The 18,342-nt window shown below is 37.0% G+C and overlaps 1 protein-coding gene across 1 annotated transcript in view; it reads right to left on the bottom strand.

Annotated features, from left to right (window-relative positions):
- Positions 1-14,592, bottom strand: part of Gp210 (nucleoporin 210) — a 68,951-nt gene extending 54,359 nt beyond the window's left edge. Inside the window, exons 1-7 of the mRNA XM_089647238.1 lie at positions 14,418-14,592; positions 13,141-13,285; positions 12,494-12,614; positions 8,007-8,085; positions 6,438-6,555; positions 2,662-2,802; positions 1,406-1,502 (exon numbers count right to left, since the gene is read on the bottom strand). Coding sequence (XP_089503364.1) covers positions 1,406-1,502; positions 2,662-2,802; positions 6,438-6,555; positions 8,007-8,085; positions 12,494-12,614; positions 13,141-13,285; positions 14,418-14,575 — 859 coding nt within the window. The 5' untranslated portion in view covers positions 14,576-14,592. The remainder of the gene's footprint in view (positions 1-1,405; positions 1,503-2,661; positions 2,803-6,437; positions 6,556-8,006; positions 8,086-12,493; positions 12,615-13,140; positions 13,286-14,417) is intronic.
- Between the last annotated feature and the right edge of the window lie 3,750 nt (positions 14,593-18,342).

The raw sequence follows: 18,342 nt of genomic DNA, 5'->3' as shown, positions 1-18,342 counted from the left end.
AAATCTTCGTGAGGGTAGCGACCTCAATAAAGACATATGCTGAAACAATCTTTCCTAACCATTTATACCTACCTGAGGGGTAAGGTATCAAAAACCTTCCAACCTACTACACGAGGAACTAGTGACCTCATTAAAAAAGGGCTAGAAACCAAATGAATTTACACACAGTCCTATCCCTACCTTGGTCATAATCGCTTAGAATTCGTAGTCATAGTATGTGAAGATGTCACGTGCCGTAAGCACACAACTGGACGACCTGGGAGCAATGTCATCGCATATCGTGATAGCGTCTACCTAGAGGAAAATGCAAATTCGCGAGGGTCGAAGTTGCAATATTCTCTAGAGGTGGTATATGTATAGTGCAACGGCTTATACAAAGACATATCACACTTTCACGAGTAGAGCCATGACAAGAGATGAAATGAACATTCCTCTTCTAGATTCAGTCGAGTAGCTTGTAATCCTGGAGGTGAAGGAAGTTGGGGTTATTTTGGAATTAGTATGAGACCTAGTTTGTCTTTCCTTCGGCGTGATAAGGGATGTCATCGGAGCACGGTCATCCGTCGAAGTGGATGTAAACCGGCCTTTTAATTATCCAGGACACATGGAGATTGATGGCTTTGTTCGTATTACTATCCACCAGTATTAACTTGGTGAAGGAGGAGCCAACTCAGTTTGAACCAATTTTCCTCCCATTTTCCTTTACATTTCCCGTTTACCGATCAATATAATTTATTGTTTACTAACAAATATATAAATCTTTATGTTAGATGGAGGTTGCGGACAGAGAGGACTTCGATTGAAAATTGTTACCATTACTAATAATTGAATGTATGTCAAATTTAATATTTCTCTATTTTTGTGTTTATAATGTACGCACCATTCATTACTACAACACAGAACATAGTTAGAATTCATTTCTAGGATCGGAATTAAAACAGAATAGAAAGATTAGTTAAATTTAGATTTGGTTTAAATATTTTTGAGTCTTTCAATAGCTGAGTTTTCATTCACTCTACTTTCTAACAATAGGGGTTACCACACCAACGAATTACATTAACCTTTCCATATCTTAAAACAAAAAATCACACAACGTTAGATGAAAGATTATTGTACGATAAAGCCACAAAGGTCCTTTTTACTATGTGAAAATGTAGACAGACTAAAAGGTCTTATTTTTCACGGCAACTCCAGGTCAAAAGCGGAGATCATCTCAGGCTTTATATAACAACGCGAACGTTTCACAGAATTTGAATACTTCAATAATTGTCAAGTTTTGTTATTAATTCTGCGAAGTAACTGACATAAATAACAGAACTTGAAAATTAAATGGAAATTTGATGAATTGTTCAAACTCTGTGAAACAACCCTTCCTATATGATTAAGCATTGATAATTGATCTTACCTGTCTTGGATTGCAAATGGGCTATGGTGGAGTCATCATTCTGCAGAGAATACTGCGGAGAAGGTTGGGGTACTTCTATCAGCCTGCCCTCTCTAACCTAAAAGTTTTCAGACAAACTGTAATGCGAAGATGAAGAAAATTCAGCTGAATTGCCTATTTTTGAACAATGAATATTAAACCCAGGCTAATTAGCTCGGTTTTGCAAAGAAACAGCTATTATCTGCAGAGTCAAGTTGTTCTCTTTTCAGAACAGCTCATAATATGATCTCGTAGAAATTGTTCGAGCCGGATCGTCCAAATGGTCCTTCGAGCCGGATCAAAGGACCAGTGTCTCCCTTACTCTCATGGTTAGAAATATGATCTAAACAGAGTTAGAACTAGAAAGAAAAAACACCTCAATTTTATATTCATATCTAGAAATCAACTAAAGAAGAATTAAAAATGTACACATCCATGAAACCAAAGGTTCCGAAGGCGATTTGAGAAAAATTTATGAAAATTTTAATGTGAAATTTTATGAATTATTTTTTTTATGAAACAACAAAAAAGTGAGGTGGCAATAATGTTTATAATATATTTTTCTAAAAAAAAAAAAAGTTTTTTTGTTTTGTTTTCAGTAATTTTAGTTCAGTGTGTACACGAAAAAACGTAAGATGAGCCATTTTTAAACATCTTTATGCTCAATTTCAAAAGTTTTATATTTCATAAATGATATGTTTATAGAAATAGCGTATTTCATCACCTTTCAAAAACAGTTTTTAGTTTTTGGATACATCAGATTTTATTTATTGGATTTTGGCGGAAATACAAACAAATTTCTTTCTTCTTATTGTTTTTGACAGCATCTTTAAGAAACCTAATGGTCAATTTACCGGAAACCTGAGGGGTTAAGCAAATTAGTAAAAACATTTCTGAGGAACAAAAAGTTCAAACTCTTCTATGCCTGATTTTAACAACATTGTCATTGAAGCATTTTCCCAAATTAAGAGCGACAAATGGAATTTCTCTAGAAATTAATAAATTGCAGTCCCAACTTTTCCCAACCTTTTGGAGTCTGGGGGACTATGGCATCCCCAATTGGTGTATGTTGTAAGGCTGAAAGGTAGTATAAAGGGTATGGGAAAAAGATGGTGAAGAGGATGGTGGGGAACTACCTGGCTATTCAGGTCTGATTAACAAACACGGCTAAGTTTCGATTCTGAATGGGAGTCTTTTACCAGGTTTATACTGAGAGTATGAACTGAAAATGAAGTAACCTGGACAATCTTGAACTGCACCGAGTCCCCAAGCAGCACCGTAGCCTCGGAGGGAACCAGCAGAAGGTTGGCCACCACCCGCAGTGTGACTTCCACAGGCTTGACGTTCGCATACTCCTTCTGCGGTAGCCGCATTATCACCTGAAATACCAAAAATGTGTTAATTACAAATAAATAAAATATGCATGTAAGAGTTACAATAGGATAATATAGCATTAAAGCAATACATATATAAAAGAAACAAAGAGATATAATTTAAGTGTAATTTTAAAATTTTAACTGAGCAATCGCTCAGCTGAAAGATGAAAATTACCGATTATCAGTGGCAATTCGTGACTTTTAAGTGAGCTAGATTAGTAAAATTTAAAAGTACGACATTATTGATGTGTCGTAGCTGAGAATATAGATATATATATATATGTTATGGTTAAGGTTTTCACAGGTGTAAGATGCAGAATAATTTTCTCGGTTTACCCAATACTTGGTCACAAAATACTCTCAGTATTGTCCTGGTTTAATACCACCATTAAGATTTGAAACATTGCTTGAAATGGCTTTAGTTGTGTTTGGTGACCAGATCTAAATAGCCAGATACTTCCCCCACCTTCCTCTTACCTATCTCCTTCCCCTCCCCACTATTTTCACATAATTCTTTTGTGGACGTAGTATTGTATACCTCTAAGTAATCACAGATATATGAGGTGTTTTTGAAATCACTGCTATTTAACTTATTAAAATTTTAAGTTCTGTCTTTAGATGGAGAAAAAAATATAAATCTTCACAATATAAGGGTCCATATTGGAATAAAGTGAACATGGTGTCTTATATTTCCCAGGTTCAGGCATATATACTTTTTTTACTATTGAATTTTTTTGCTTTCAAGATTTACGAGATTATTTCAACATCCAAAAAATTTTAATTTAGAAATGTTAACCCGGAAGCTGCCGTGCGCATGTATGTTTGATTCAAGATTTCGAGCCCTCGCTGCCGCGCGCAATCATACGTGATTTTTATTTCATCTTGCGATATCTCGGGATTTTCTGTATAGATGGCGCAAAACTCGGGCTTAAAAAATAATTTGAACTTTTATCTAGTGACATCTCTACACAGATATGACAAATGATTGTGTTTATATAATGAAAGACCTCGTCAAACAGGAGACTACAATATTTCCCCTTTCAGTGTTTGAATTCCCCGCGAGCGCGTAGCCGTGTTAGTGTATCACGTGGTTCCTTCTTATCTCGACGGTTCACGAATACTTAGAATCTTCAACGAATCGTGGTTCTAACGTTATTATTTTAACAAATTGTTTTTATTAACTACTAATATTTTTAGTGTAAATAAGTTTTGTGTTAATCAACATGTTTTGTTATTTTAAATGAAATAAGTTGTTATATCCGCCTTTCGAGTGAAAAAATAAAAATATAAATTTTATTTTAATCATCTGTGTTTGGAAACTAATTATTGTGTTAATTTGTCGTTTTTCCTAATATTTTTTTTTGTGTAACCCTCCATCATGGCTCGACGTGACTTGTCTGATGACCAAATAAGAGAATATTGTCTCGATCTTGACTCTGACTGTGAATTTAGTCACAGTGAGTGTGATTCCGCCAGTGAAGTAAGCAGTATAAATGTAGAAGTACACGCTGAAAATATTGTTGAATCTAATGATCAACTCTTGGACGAACCCAGCACATCAAGTCAGACTGGTTTTGACATGAACACTTGGACATCGGATCATTTTGTTCCGATTATTCACGACTTCGATGATTTCCCTTCTGGCGTAAATTCTTCTCCTCTTTTGTCGGAAAATTCCGAGGAAGTGAATTTTTTTGAGCATTTTTTAAATACAAATATTATGTCTGATATTGTATCTCAAACTAATAAATATTACGCAGCAACAATACAGAAAAAAGTTGTGTCTGAACAATCGAGGCTTCGTAAATGGGTTGATACTTCAATTAGTGAGATGTATGTATTTGTTGGCATATCAATGCTGATGACACGGAATAAACATCATTCAATAGAAGAGCATTGGTCGTCAGATCCTCTTCTTACGAGTGCCATTTTTAGTAAAACGATGCCCAGAAATAGGTATCAAATATTATTGAGCATGTTACATATTTCTGACCACGATACACAAATTCCTGGCGACAAATTGCACAAAATAAGATTACTCGTTAATCCGACTCGTAAGATATTTAAAGAAACTTTTACTCCCTTTGAAAATCTTAGCATCGACGAGTGCATGGTTGTTTTTAAAGGACGATTAAAATTTAAACAATTTATTCCTTCCAAACGCCACCGGTTTGGGATAAAAATGTTTGTTTTGTGTGATGTACTGACGGGTTATGTTTTAGATTTTATTGTGGTGATGGAACCGACGTCACTGATAATCAATGTATAGGCGCCTCGGGAGCTGTTGTGACAACTCTACTTAGAGATTACCTAGATAAGGGACACAAACTTTATGTTGATAACTGGTATACCAGTCCTACACTATTTAAATACCTGCATGAAAATAAAACCAATGCTTGCGGAACGGTGCGAAAAAATAGGAAATACATGCCAAAATTTGACAAACTGAAGAAGGGGGAAATGGTAACAAAGAGCTGCGGGCCATTGATGGCTCTAAAATGGCATGATAAGAGGGAAATATACATGCTCAGCTCTTTACACGACAACACTATTTCCCCAACGGGAAAAACAAATTTAAGAACGGGACAAACAATATGCAAACCCAATTGCATTCAGGATTACAATAAGCATATGGGTTTAGTGGATAAGGCAGACATGATGTTAACTGGAGTAAGTTGCTTGCGAAAGTCCATTAAGTGGTATAAAAAGCTTTTTTTCCATATTATTGATTTATATCTGTTAAATTCTTTTATTGTACACAACAGCATAAAAAATTCAGGTATGAGCTTCCCCGATTATCAGTTATGTGTGATAAGACAATTAATCGCAAAACACCACAAAAAAACTCAACTCGACTCAACTCCTCATTCGTCTCATCATGACACACCATTACGTCTGCTTTCAAAAGAGGTTGTAAACCATATGCCTGAGCCAATACCGGCAACATCAAAACAATCCAAGCCATACAGAGCCTGCCATGTTTGTGCGAATACAAAACTTAAACAAAGCCGCAGAAAAATTGCTCGATATATGTGTTCCCAGTGTAATGTGGCATTGTGTATTCATCCCTGTTTTAAAGTCTACCATTCGAATAAAAACTATTAACATAAATAATACGATAAGAAACTGTAAATAAAAGTTTAATAAATAATGAAGTTTAAAACAATAATATTATCACAAGTGTATCGTGAGAAATGATGAGCCGTTGCAGAGGTCCCACTTCAGAGACGTGAGTACTGATATTACTATAGTAAAGTCTGTATGTGTTGGTGAGATTACTGATTTGATAATGGCGGCGGGTCGAAGTTTGTTGATGTTTCATAGATAGTTTTTATTCGTCAAATAATGCATCAATTCATAAAAACATCTTGTTTAGACTTTTCAAGAGTGTAACGTAAACAAGTTTTTTTTGTTTTGGTAATAATTTACAATCTCTAAGTTCTGAGGATAATAAATAATGAGGCAATATAAAAAATTCTAAAAACCCTTGGCGTGAGAGTGTCTATCTTGTGTTTACATTCGGGCAGCAAAAGGGTCAAGCTGTAACAACATCAAATGTCGTATTTTTCAATCGTACTACTCTAGCTTACTGAAAAGTCACGGACCGCCACTGCCGAGTGTGGCTATTACAACATTACCTTCGCAGATCCAGTTTTCACTCCTTCGATGAGCGCCGTGTGACCTCTCAGCCCCCTCCCCTCCAGGATCTGCAGAGACTCGGTGGCTTCGTACGAAGACTCGCCAAAAGACATGATTCTGAAAAATGACAGTTAATTTTAGATTAGGAAAGGTATGTGTAGGAATTATTATGAAATAAAAAAGAAAACAGGGAACAATTCTTTAACCAGACAATTGGTTTTCGCTCGGATGTGAGCGGCATTTATTATGCTCAGCACCCGATCACCAGAGGCGGTTCCTTGGTACGTGCATTTGGCATTGCACTGCTTGTCTTCAGTCTTTACGTAACACTAACAAAGAGTTGCTAAACAAGATTCCATTCAATGTACCTGCGCATTCAACACGCTCTTGTGTCCTGTTAAGGGTTGATCAGTGCAAAACGAACTCTAAGCAGAATTCTTGCCTGAACAGACTATGCAATAATTACAATAGCGTATTATCCAAGGTTGATATTTTCAGTTGCAAACTTACCAAATACAAGAGGTCCATAAAAGAATATTTCTCTGATGGTTTGTGAATAATGTTTCTCTCTATTGTTTATATCTCTATTATGATTTGATTTATATCTACAACCTCTCTCCATGGCTATAAATGTATTGTTTTGTAAATTTTTCATTTTATATAATCTCTTGTTTTGTATTAATTTTTTAATTCATATTCCTTTCTTACAAATTTAATTTACTTATTCCATATTATGCTGTCTCAGTAGAGGACAAGGAGGAAATCCATAATTGGTTTTACTTTGGCTATATAATACTTATGTACAAACTGATTAAATGTAAACTGTCGATTTCCTGAAAATTAATAAATAAATAAATAGACACCTATACCTTAGTCATCGGTGTACGAAAGTAAGCTCCAGTCGTAATTCCCGCCAGCTCATTTTTTAAGCTATCTTCTAGTAAAAGACTCCCGCACAAGAGCAAGCGAAACCATATTCGCTTAGAAATACTAATGTACAATGTTAGCGCTATAACATTTACAACTCGTGCGCGGTGAATTAAACCGGTTTAGCTATATTTTCAACGATGAATTGCGTGTCCTTTATTTCATCAATTATTTTATTTTATATAACTTAGTAGATAGAATTAATTGCAGTAGGTAATTTGCTCCACCTAAAGTACAAACTAGGTAGATTTTAAAAGTGAAATGCACTGCTGGCAATTTCAGTCATGTGCCGCCTCTGCCGACAACATGTGAGCATTGGCTTTCAACAGGTTTGCGGTACATTCTAGAATAGAAGATACTTTCAGCATTACCCTGGTGAAAGCCACAATTCAGAATTGAAATTTTACTTGAAATGACGTTTTGGTGATCGCATTTCCTTTCTCTTCCCATCTCCTTTCCCTCCTTACTACCTTCAGCCTCAAAACATACCCCAATTCGGGATGCCATAGTCTCAACTATGAGTGCAGATGTTTGGGAGCAAGGAAAGACGAGCGAGACAGGGAAACCTGAAGGAGCTTTGTCGAGGCGATGGGTCTTCGATTCGAATAGGGAAATATGATGATAACAATCAATGAACTAACCTGATGACATCATTGTCCTTAAGGGGAGAGACCAGTGTCCACTGGAATTCGACTCCTTCCAACGTTGTGAACTCATTTCCTGCAAGACCACAATGTTCACAGTTAAAACATGTTCAAAAAGACGACATCAGCAACAAATACAATTAATTCTTCAAGCAGTGGCGGTAAAATGATGCAATATTTCGATTTATGCTGTTATAGATCGTCCTATTTTGTAAATCTGAATCTGACATGCCGTCCACGATGGGAATCGACTATCGATTTACACAGGAATATGTAGATTTATTTCGAATACCTGAATTTGAGGGGCCAGCCAGTAAACGGCCGCGAAAATTCTATTTGGACGGGATATAGATATAGACCTAGTAATGCTATATAAGATAATCCACTATTTTATTGATAGCCCATACCTTTTACAAAATATTCATTTCAGATGTCCATTAAGAGTAACTCGATCTCCGGACACATTTTATATTCCCAAGAGCAATACTAATTATCTTGAAAATGTATTTATAAGAAGAAGCTGTAGCACCTTTAATAGATTATGCACAAATATCGATGTGTTCAATACGAGCCTCGCAGGATTCATAGCATTCCTAAGAGAGTAGCGTTCGATCGTTGCGGGAAACTTAGTAGTGTTAGTGTGTGGGTTGAATCTGTAGTCTTTTTATTTTTATTTTTTTGGAGATTTTCCTTTTCTACTAGTTAGTATTTATATTGTATTGTATTATTTATATTCATATGTTTTTCTACCTATATATAAAATGAATCTTCTGTGGAAACTTTACTGGTTTATGCAACTTGGTAAAAATGATTTGTATTAAAATATATTTGTATAACTGTTTGTTTCCCAAATAAAATAAAATAAAAAATAAAAATCTAACCTAATAATGTAAAATACTGCCACCATGGGTGGAACTACGGTGGAGACTCCCAAGGAGGATATTGTGTTTCCACCTATGACGGCAGAACAACACCCATGCGAACACCTCGGCACAGGTTCTCCTAGTGAGGTGTTCACAAAACATTACTACCTAAGCTTCAATCATGTATATACAGTTGCATATCACATTTCGTTCTACTACCATGTTTTATATATGGAACATCTATCTGTATTAGAGGTGGGTCCTATGAGTACTTTTCGTTACTGGGTACAATGAGTACAGGTACAGAAAAATACCGGTGACAAAATACTCAAAAGTATTTAATACCGACCTGAGGATTGATTCAGAATAAGTAATTCTAATGAACTAGCATAAATTCTGCCCACATATTCCCCACAAATATTATACTTGAGCTTGATTCCCCCTTTTATTATTCGAAATCCATGGGGGGGGGGGGGGTTGTTAGAGAATTTCTGTAAAACATAATTCCCCACAATAAAAAATTCAAAATGAGTGCTCCCCACAAAATATTTGAAATACAGATGGGGGGGGGGGTTACAGAACTTCGCTGAAATCCATGGGGGGGGGGTTAGCTACGGAATTCCATTTCAGTCACAAATACACATCAAAAATACCCATCGAATAAATATACCCGTCAAAAATACCTACTAAAAAATACCCATCAAAAATACCCATCAAAAATACCCATCAAAAATACCCATCAAAAATACCCATCGAAAATACCTACCCAAAATACCCACTAAAAATACCTGGTAAAAGTACCTTTTAAAAATATTTAGTCCCGGTATAAAATACTCATGAGTATTTTGGAGATCTGTCACAAGTACAAAGTATCGCATGGAAATACCCGGTACTTTTACTGGGTACGATAAATACGCCTCACCTCTAATCTGTATTACTTGCACACAATGTCAATATGTATCCCTATAAACTGTATGTATAAGTGAATAGATAAATAAATAAAATAAAATCTATTTTAACAAATTTACTTAGAATATGTGATTTTAACCCATTTACGCCCAAGACTAAAGTAATCGTAGAAAAAAGAATAAATTCATTTTATGTAGTAGGAAATAGAGTTTTTTAACAAAAATAAAAAAAATATATTAAATTTTTTTTTATTTACTAGAAAAAAAAGTGCCGTGCTCAAATGGGGACACTGGGCACATTCAGTATGGTATTTCTCGAAGGATGGTTTTTCAATACACAAAGTTTTTTTGCATTTTTTGCACTCCTAACGTGCCTTACTATGGCAAATAGTGCATCGCAACTGTTTTGTCAACTTCTCCGGAAAGTGGCCAAAACCATCCAACTGTAAATTGAGCACAACAGAGGCTGATGGGTGAAATTGTAGCTGGTCCATCTTCACGTCGTTACTAAGTATGTGTAGATCGAACATGTATGTAAATAACACCCACCACCACTTCTTGCCTCGTATTGAAGTTCGATACGTTGAAATCGACTGATCGGCTTGATCGACACCGTCCATGCCTCTGTTGTAATTCATAAATATTTGAGGAATATTTTCATCGATTTTCTTCTTTTCGATTGAGCTCGGAAGAAAATTATCGTAGTTTGTTCCCATTGTACAAACGCTGTTATCCAGCCAGCGAACAAACAATATTTTATTGACCGTGTTGAACCGGTAGTCAAAGTCAGCACGACTTTTCTTTTTCATCTCCTTGACGGGTGTGAGAGGAAATTTGCAGGTCCTACCCTCACGTACAGTTCCTGTAGCCAGATTCCCATAAATCCCGCAGCAATGCATAGCTAGTGAAAAAATTATCGAAGAACACAACATGGTCTCTAGGATCTGTGTTTAGCTTGTTCAACAGGTTTTTCACAACTCGTGTACTCAACGGATCATTGGTGGGTATTTGCCACTTGCCGCAATAAATATCAAAATTGTAGCAGTAGCCATCAGCACTAGCGAGCATCCAATTTTTATAACCGAAGCGTACAGGCTTACCTCGAATAAATTGTTTCGATGGATGACGTCCAAAATATTTCACCATGGATTCATCTATTGACAGATTTGTGTGAAACACTCCCCATTGCATAAATTTCTTCATGAGAACCTCAGCAAGGGTTCGCACCTTGAACATTTTATCTGATGTTTCAGCAGCTACAGTATTATCACAAAAATGTTGGTACTTTTTGATATCTAAAAATCTGTTTCTCGTCATTGCCTTAGAAACAACAGGTACATTACAGTCTTCGTCTAAAGACCAAAATAGACGTTCGCGAGGCAAAGTGTGATAACCAGATAGAGATAGAATGCCCAAAAATGTTTTCAACTCACCAACGGTAATATTGATATCATGTTTATTGTTTTGTGATGCATACAAATCAGAATATTGAAGAATCATATCGATTACTTCCTGATCAAAAATCTTCTCAAAAATTGAAACAGGATTTTTACCTTTGAGATCAGTAATTAGGTTTTTGGATCGTTGTTGTACATTATTCTCATCAAAAGGCATGTGATCGTAGCTAGGCTCTCATATACGCCAACGGGGCCCAACATTGCATCGTTGCCTTCTAGCGGAATTCGACAAAGGCTCTTCATCAGAACTGTCCCAATCTTCTTCGTTTCTGTTTACAAAAACTTCGATATTTCCAGGAATATCTCTTGGCATGTCATTGGTAATAATATTGTCTTCATCGCCTTCTTTTTCGTCAGTGAGGATACTTGTTTCTGGGGGAAGAGCAACGATATCAAATTCAACATCTGAGTCCTCTTCTGCCATAATAGCATCAAGGGCCTCCTGGAGTCCATGATAGTTATCGCTTACTTCAAATTGCCGTTTTGACATATTTATGTGCAGTCAAAACTCTGTAAAAAAAAGAATATTTTACTCTTTATGTGCCCACTGTCCCTATTTGGGGACACCAATAAAAAAAAGTAGTTCACAGTTCAGTAAATTATATATTTTACCTTATCAAATTTTTATTCCAAAGTAAACAAAGTGTTCAATAAGATTATGTAGAAAAATTAAAAATTTACGAATGTAAACATATAAAAAAAAATACTTACATTTGGTAATCACCGCGACTCTGAGATTCACTTTATTTATGACTCTAAAATACTTTTTATAAATGGTGTTATCCAAAATGTTTGGTATAAAATGTAAGACACATCAATTAACTCGACAATAATGCACTGTTAGCAAAACTTACCACATTAATAACAAAATGGTGGGTAGATTTGAAGGCGTCCTCGTTTGGGCACGGCAGGCGTAAATGGGTTAAGGACAATGATTCAAATTTCAGTGACATTTTTTTTACTTAAAAATTTTTTATTATAGGGGAATTTGTTTATTCGAAAATTGGTTTTTGATGATTTGACATGATGACGGGTTTCTACTGTATTGCTGACGCGGTTTAAGAGTTCAACGAGGTCGATCTTACCAGCTGCAGTAGAGGGGAGAACGATTTTACACCAAGAAAGGCATAAATTCATTTGACACAACTCAGTATAGAATATCAAATACACACGTCATCAATCAATATATCATGGCTGTTGCCGCTTCATCGTATTCTTCATCTTACAGATTTATATTTATAGAATTTCATTTGAACCTTGGTCATCACAGGCCCTGATCTCAAAGGCCTCCGGGGCTTCCTCGACGTAAAGTTCCCGTGTGGTTGTAACGACGTCCAGAGAGACTATGTTGTCAACAATCACGTCACAACGCAGGACCTGAAATTAGAAAACAAATACATAAATAATAATATAATGTCAAGAGCTTTGAAAGACCAGCAATACGAAGATAAACTCAAGGAACCAAAATTACCAACGTTAAAGGAAAAAGAAAAAGGGGTGACTTGATTATGACTTTCAAAATTTTATCTGAACGGGCATAATAGCAGTAAGTCATGGAACCGGCAGAGATAAAAGTCAGCAGACCCTGATGTATAGCAGTAAGGCATGGAACCGGCAGAGGTAAAAGTCAGCAGACTGCCGTGTCTGTCAGTGGAATGCCTTAGAAATGAGAACTCCGAAGAGGTAAAATGCAATTCTTGCATGGCTAATGTAAGTATAATGGGTGAGATTAAGAAAGGAACGGTTAGGTGGTTGGGCATGCAGAGCGGAAGTTCGAAGAAAGGAGTGTAAGGAGATTATATAGTGTGGAAGTGAATGGTGTAAGAAGTCGGGAACACAGAATTAAATACTTGTGCCATGCATATTCTCTCTGCCTTCACCTGCCTTTAGTTAGTTAGGTTACCTGTCCAGAGCTGATATCCTCGGCCAGGATAATGGCGGTGTTGCGGGTCCTGCTGTTGCTGGCGCTGGACACCCTGGCGCTGCGGGAACAGTCCCCGTCTCCCAGGAGCGGCTTCACGCTGACCACATCATCGCGAGAGGAACTCCTGGTAAGGCAAACACATATATATTAGTATGCGCAGCAGTTCCCACAAGACGTATTTCTTATTACATAGTACAACAAGCTGATTAATGTTCAATCCTTGACTCGTCCTCCATGGCCGAACGGTTAAGATACCTGATGAAACCGGCGTGCGCAAAACCGGATCGAAATCACGAAAGATTATTTGTAACTTTGTTAGTAACTTTACTTAGTTATTGGAATACCTTACACAGACCTTAGATTTTTGTTTGTATATCAATGAAAATATATTTTATAATATTATTCAATTGACATGATACGTAAATCACAGCCACAACAGTGGATCGCTGCTACTAACGTACTTGGTGAAGAGTACAAACACTCGAATCCGGCTCGTCAAAAGAAATTAGGAATTCTTAATCGCATCGAGCGAGCCATGAATTTTTCCATCCACAAACATAGGTAAAATATGAGCATCTCATCACTACCGTTATTGTATTGTACCAATGTGCAAAAATTACAGTTACTCGATGTTGAGTGAAACTGTCGAGTAAGTATGCACATGTAAATTAGGCATAAAATAGAGGTGCTGTCACAATTTGAAAAGATTACAGAGTATTGATATTAAAAAAAGTTGTTATCAGCAATTATTCAGAATTTTTATAGTTAAGCGCAGCCCTTTTCGGAAAATTTGTACTTATTAAATAGTAGTTATGAAACCATTGTAAAATTTCGATCATTAAAATTGATTCAGCATAATTTTGTAAACTGAAATTAGACATCAGCAAATTGACTAAAAATGTTAATTTGAGCTTATACTATTATTATTATATTATTCGCTTTGTCTACTCATCAACCTACCCTAACCTAGAAAGTTGATTGAATAATAATTGATTGCTATTACAGTAATTTGGACAGTGCAAATTTTTATCGAAAACAACACACAACATTAACACATGACAAGTTAGGTTAGAATTGGTTTTGATTTAAGTTCAAAATAGGGATTCGATCTATATTCGATCATTGAAAAAGTATCAGCTTCAATTAATATTTCATTACTGTTGTTAATTATCTTCAGGCGATGTATTTTGGCATATTCTAATTGAAAACAACTAGGTTTCGGCGAATCTGACAAGTTAGGTTAGGGGGTGACATACCACTTGTAGCAGCCGCCATCAGACACTTCGAGGGTAAAATTAACTTGAACAGAACTGAATAACGGTATCAACACTCTGGGAACATTTAACTTGGCACTTTGTACCCGTAAAACTAAAAAAACAAATATAAAACCGAAATATATTTTAAATCGCGCCATATCGATGCAGGCGCGGAAAACAGTTGCAATTTTCTAGAGGGGGGGGGTCACGTGACCTGTCAAATAAATATTGCTAGAACGACACCTGAATATGCTTCTTATCACGCAATAATGATCTCACGGGCTTGGCATAGAGACCATTTTTGCATTCCGTCAATTTTGTCGATGTATTTTCTACTTCCTACTTCGAACCCCTTTGAACTCCTTTTTGTGACCCTTCTCAATCAGTCAATAAAGTGATATGAACTATGAAAATGATTGAAGTTGTTATTACTATACTTAAGGGAGTTTAATATTAACACTATGCATGTAAAAGAAAAGGAAGAACGAGTAAAAAAAAGGAGTTATGTAGTTATAAAATTTTTCATTTATTTTGATATTTATTGTTTTGGTGTTTAATTCGTAGGTAGAACTCCATTTATTTTTTTTAAATAAATTTAAAATAAATCAAATTTAATAATGTTTTAATAATTATTAAGTTCTGCAAGTATTTCTGTTGATAATGGCCTCAAAAGCCGAAACAGCGTCACATAAAAAACTGTAAAAATAACAGAAATACTTGCAGAACTTAATAATTATTATAACATTATTAAATTTGATTTATTTTAAATTTATTTAAAAATAATTATTTTGACAAGCCCCCAAAGGGCACACAAACTCCAAAAATAATATCGTCGAATTTAATGTTTCAAAGACCCAATCCTGTCTGATTACGTCTAAAAGGGATCCAAATGATAATCTAGTCTCCTTCAACGGAAGCAATCTTCCGAACAGGCCTTCCATTGATATGCTTGGTGTAACTATGAGTGACCAGCTCAGGTACGGGGGCTCCATCGAAGCCAGAGTAAAGTTGGCCTCTCAGAAGCTGGGCGTACTGTACAGGGCCCGCAGATACTTTAATAGTACACAACTGCTCACACCCTGTACAAATCGCAAGTGCGCCCTACTGTCGAATTTGGCAGCCATCTCTGGTCTGGAGCCCCAAAATACCTGAAAAAAACCCTCGACTCTGTGCAAAAACGGGCGGTCCGTTTGATAGATTCCCCAATCTTAACAAACGGACTGCAATCTTTAGAGCACAGGCGTCGGGTAGGTATGCTGTCCTTGTTCTATCGGTATCACAATGGAAGATGCTCTGAGGAACTAGCGTCTATGATCCCTTCGGCACCGGTGCGTAGTCGGGATACACGCCAAACGCGCGCCCAACATTTGTACACGGTTGACATTTGTCACATGAGAACGGGTCGCTTCTACGATTCGTTCTTAAGTTCAACAGCTCGGCTGTGGAACGAGCTGCCGGCCTCTGTGTTTCCTCCCTCCTACAAGATGGGACTCTTCAAGACCCATGTTCACTCCTTCCTCTCCACAAAAAGACCCTCCACACAGCATCCCCAAAGATGACATAGGCCCTGAGGGAAATTATTTTCTTCGGGGCCTCCTGTGTGGAGTTAATATAAAAAAAAAAAAAAATTAGTGTATAAGGTTGAGTGTTAGTTTAAATCTAGGCTTAATACTATTCTTAATTCTAATTCTTAAAATTAATTGTCCTTTTACTTAATCCTAAATTATTGTTCATTCAATGTCTTTAAAAGTTGGGTCGCGTTACGAAATAAATATACAAAAATTGTTCAGGCACTTTCCTTTTCGATGATTCTGGATTCTTCACGTTCGCACTTATCACTGATAACACAAGCGGCAACTTGGATTTTTTTCCGAAGGGCGGAATCAGTTCAGCCTGGGCCAAGGCTCCAAAGGGCAGAGTCGGCAGGCAGCGACTCCTGAAAGGGCAGCTTCCTGGGCGGAAGTTCTCGGGGTTACGGGAAGAGCCTCGGTGACCGCTACAAGGGGGAGGGCAGGAGACTCCTCGGCGAAGGCGAGATGGCAACTCCTGAGAGGGCAGCTTCCTGGGCGTAAGAACCTCGGCGACCGCTTCAAGGGGGAGGGCGGGAGGTTCATCGGCGGAGGCGAGATGGTAACTCCTGACAGGGCAGCTTCCTGGGCGGAAGAGCCTCGGCGACCGCTTCAAGGGAGAGGGCAGGAGGTTCCTCGGCGGAGGCGAGATGGTAACTCCTGAGAGGGCAGCTTCCTGGGCGTAAGAGCCTCGGCGACCGCTCCAAGGGGGGGGCAGGAGGTTCATCAGCGGAGGCGAGATGGTAACTCCTGACAGGGCAGCTTCCTGGGCGGAAGAGCCTCCCAGACTCTTCCGCCCGTACATTGTTCGGGTCCATGGCGCTGGCTGGCTGAATCTGGTCTTCCGATTAACTTAACGTTCAAAAATCTTAATATATATTAGGTATCTTAATGTTATGCATACATACACGTAATTGATATCTGGTTGCAAATTAAATTCTTAACCTAAGTTTACAATTACTCTTATATGTAGATTTATAATTATTGTTAAATATTTTAAAATTACATTTTTACAATACGACCTTCAAATAATTGCAATATAGCCTAGCGCCTTGGGCGAAGGTTTTTATTGCCCTTGGGTCACTGGCTTAACATTTTCCCATTTTAGATTTATGACTATATGAGGGTCTAGAGCTAAATCTGCCGACTAATAGGTGTATCCCTAGGTTGGCTTTATATTTTTTTTATGGCGGTTGCCGTCCAATCTACACACTAAATTTTTAAGTCTAATAATACGAACTGCCGCCTCCATCTGCGTGTAAAATTACAGAGAACATATGCGAGCGCACGTCTTCAATTTGGTCGTTCTGTAATAATTTCTCTCAGGACTATGTCATCTTTGGGGATGCTGTGTGGACTTTGGTGTTATTTCACATTTCATTAATTGGGAATATTATACTTAACGTTTGCGGCACGTTCCAGACTGGAAGATACTCTCAGTATCTCCCTGGTTTAAGATCACCATTCAGAATTGAAACATTGCTTGAAATGGCTTTAGCCGAGTTGGTAACCGGATCTGAATAGCCAGGTACCTTCTTCCTCTCCCCACTACCTTATAAGATACATAAGATACTCCCCTTATAAGATACTCCCCACTACATATAGGTATCTTTTTTTACTAATAAAAAAAATGTATAAATATAATTTTGCAAAAAGAAATTCTTATTTTACATAAATACAACAGCACGTTAATCAACCTTGTCCAGAAAATGATCCCATGCCATACGATATGGAGCCATAAATAAAATAATATTTAAATGAAATCTTAACAAACTATATTACGAAGCACTAAAAAACACAAATCACTCTAGTTTGTGTGATATTTGAACACTTGAGAATCTCTTAAATAAAGATGGATGTTAAGTAGGTGTAGGTACCTCGAACCTTGTGTCGAATATCATCCAAAGTACAATACTTCTTATTCTTCTTTACTAGTTAGTATTCAAATACTTGTACTTCGAACGTCGAAAACTTTACGGGTGTCCCAAGTATTTGCATCGGGGAATGACTTTTATTGTGTGGTCGAGTAAGCGAGAAAGACTACCGAGACTTTTGGTTCTAAATTCAGTATCATAACTTATTTCGCTTACTCACCTACATAAGAAGAGTGTTTTCCTAGTATTCAAATACTAGGGAAACGCTTTTCTTATGTAGGCGAGTAAGCGAGATGCCTATAGATATCCCCCGCCCACGGTGTGTATACGCAAGACGCGCAATACTCGATACGCGCAATACTTAAGAACAAATACTCACGTATAAAAGTATCTTTGACATATCTATTCCAAACATCTGTTTTATCGTTTCAATGAGTGGTTTATTTATGTTTATGTTATGTAGATTGTTCCTATTGGTTCATG

The sequence above is a fragment of the Hesperophylax consimilis genome, chromosome 26 (genome assembly GCF_061612785.1).
Source record: "Hesperophylax consimilis isolate HC1 chromosome 26, BYU_Hcon_1.0, whole genome shotgun sequence".
Classification (NCBI taxonomy): Eukaryota; Metazoa; Arthropoda; class Insecta; order Trichoptera; family Limnephilidae; genus Hesperophylax; species Hesperophylax consimilis.
The sequence above is the reverse complement of the archived record's forward strand: the minus strand, read 5'-3'. Positions and strand labels throughout refer to the sequence as shown.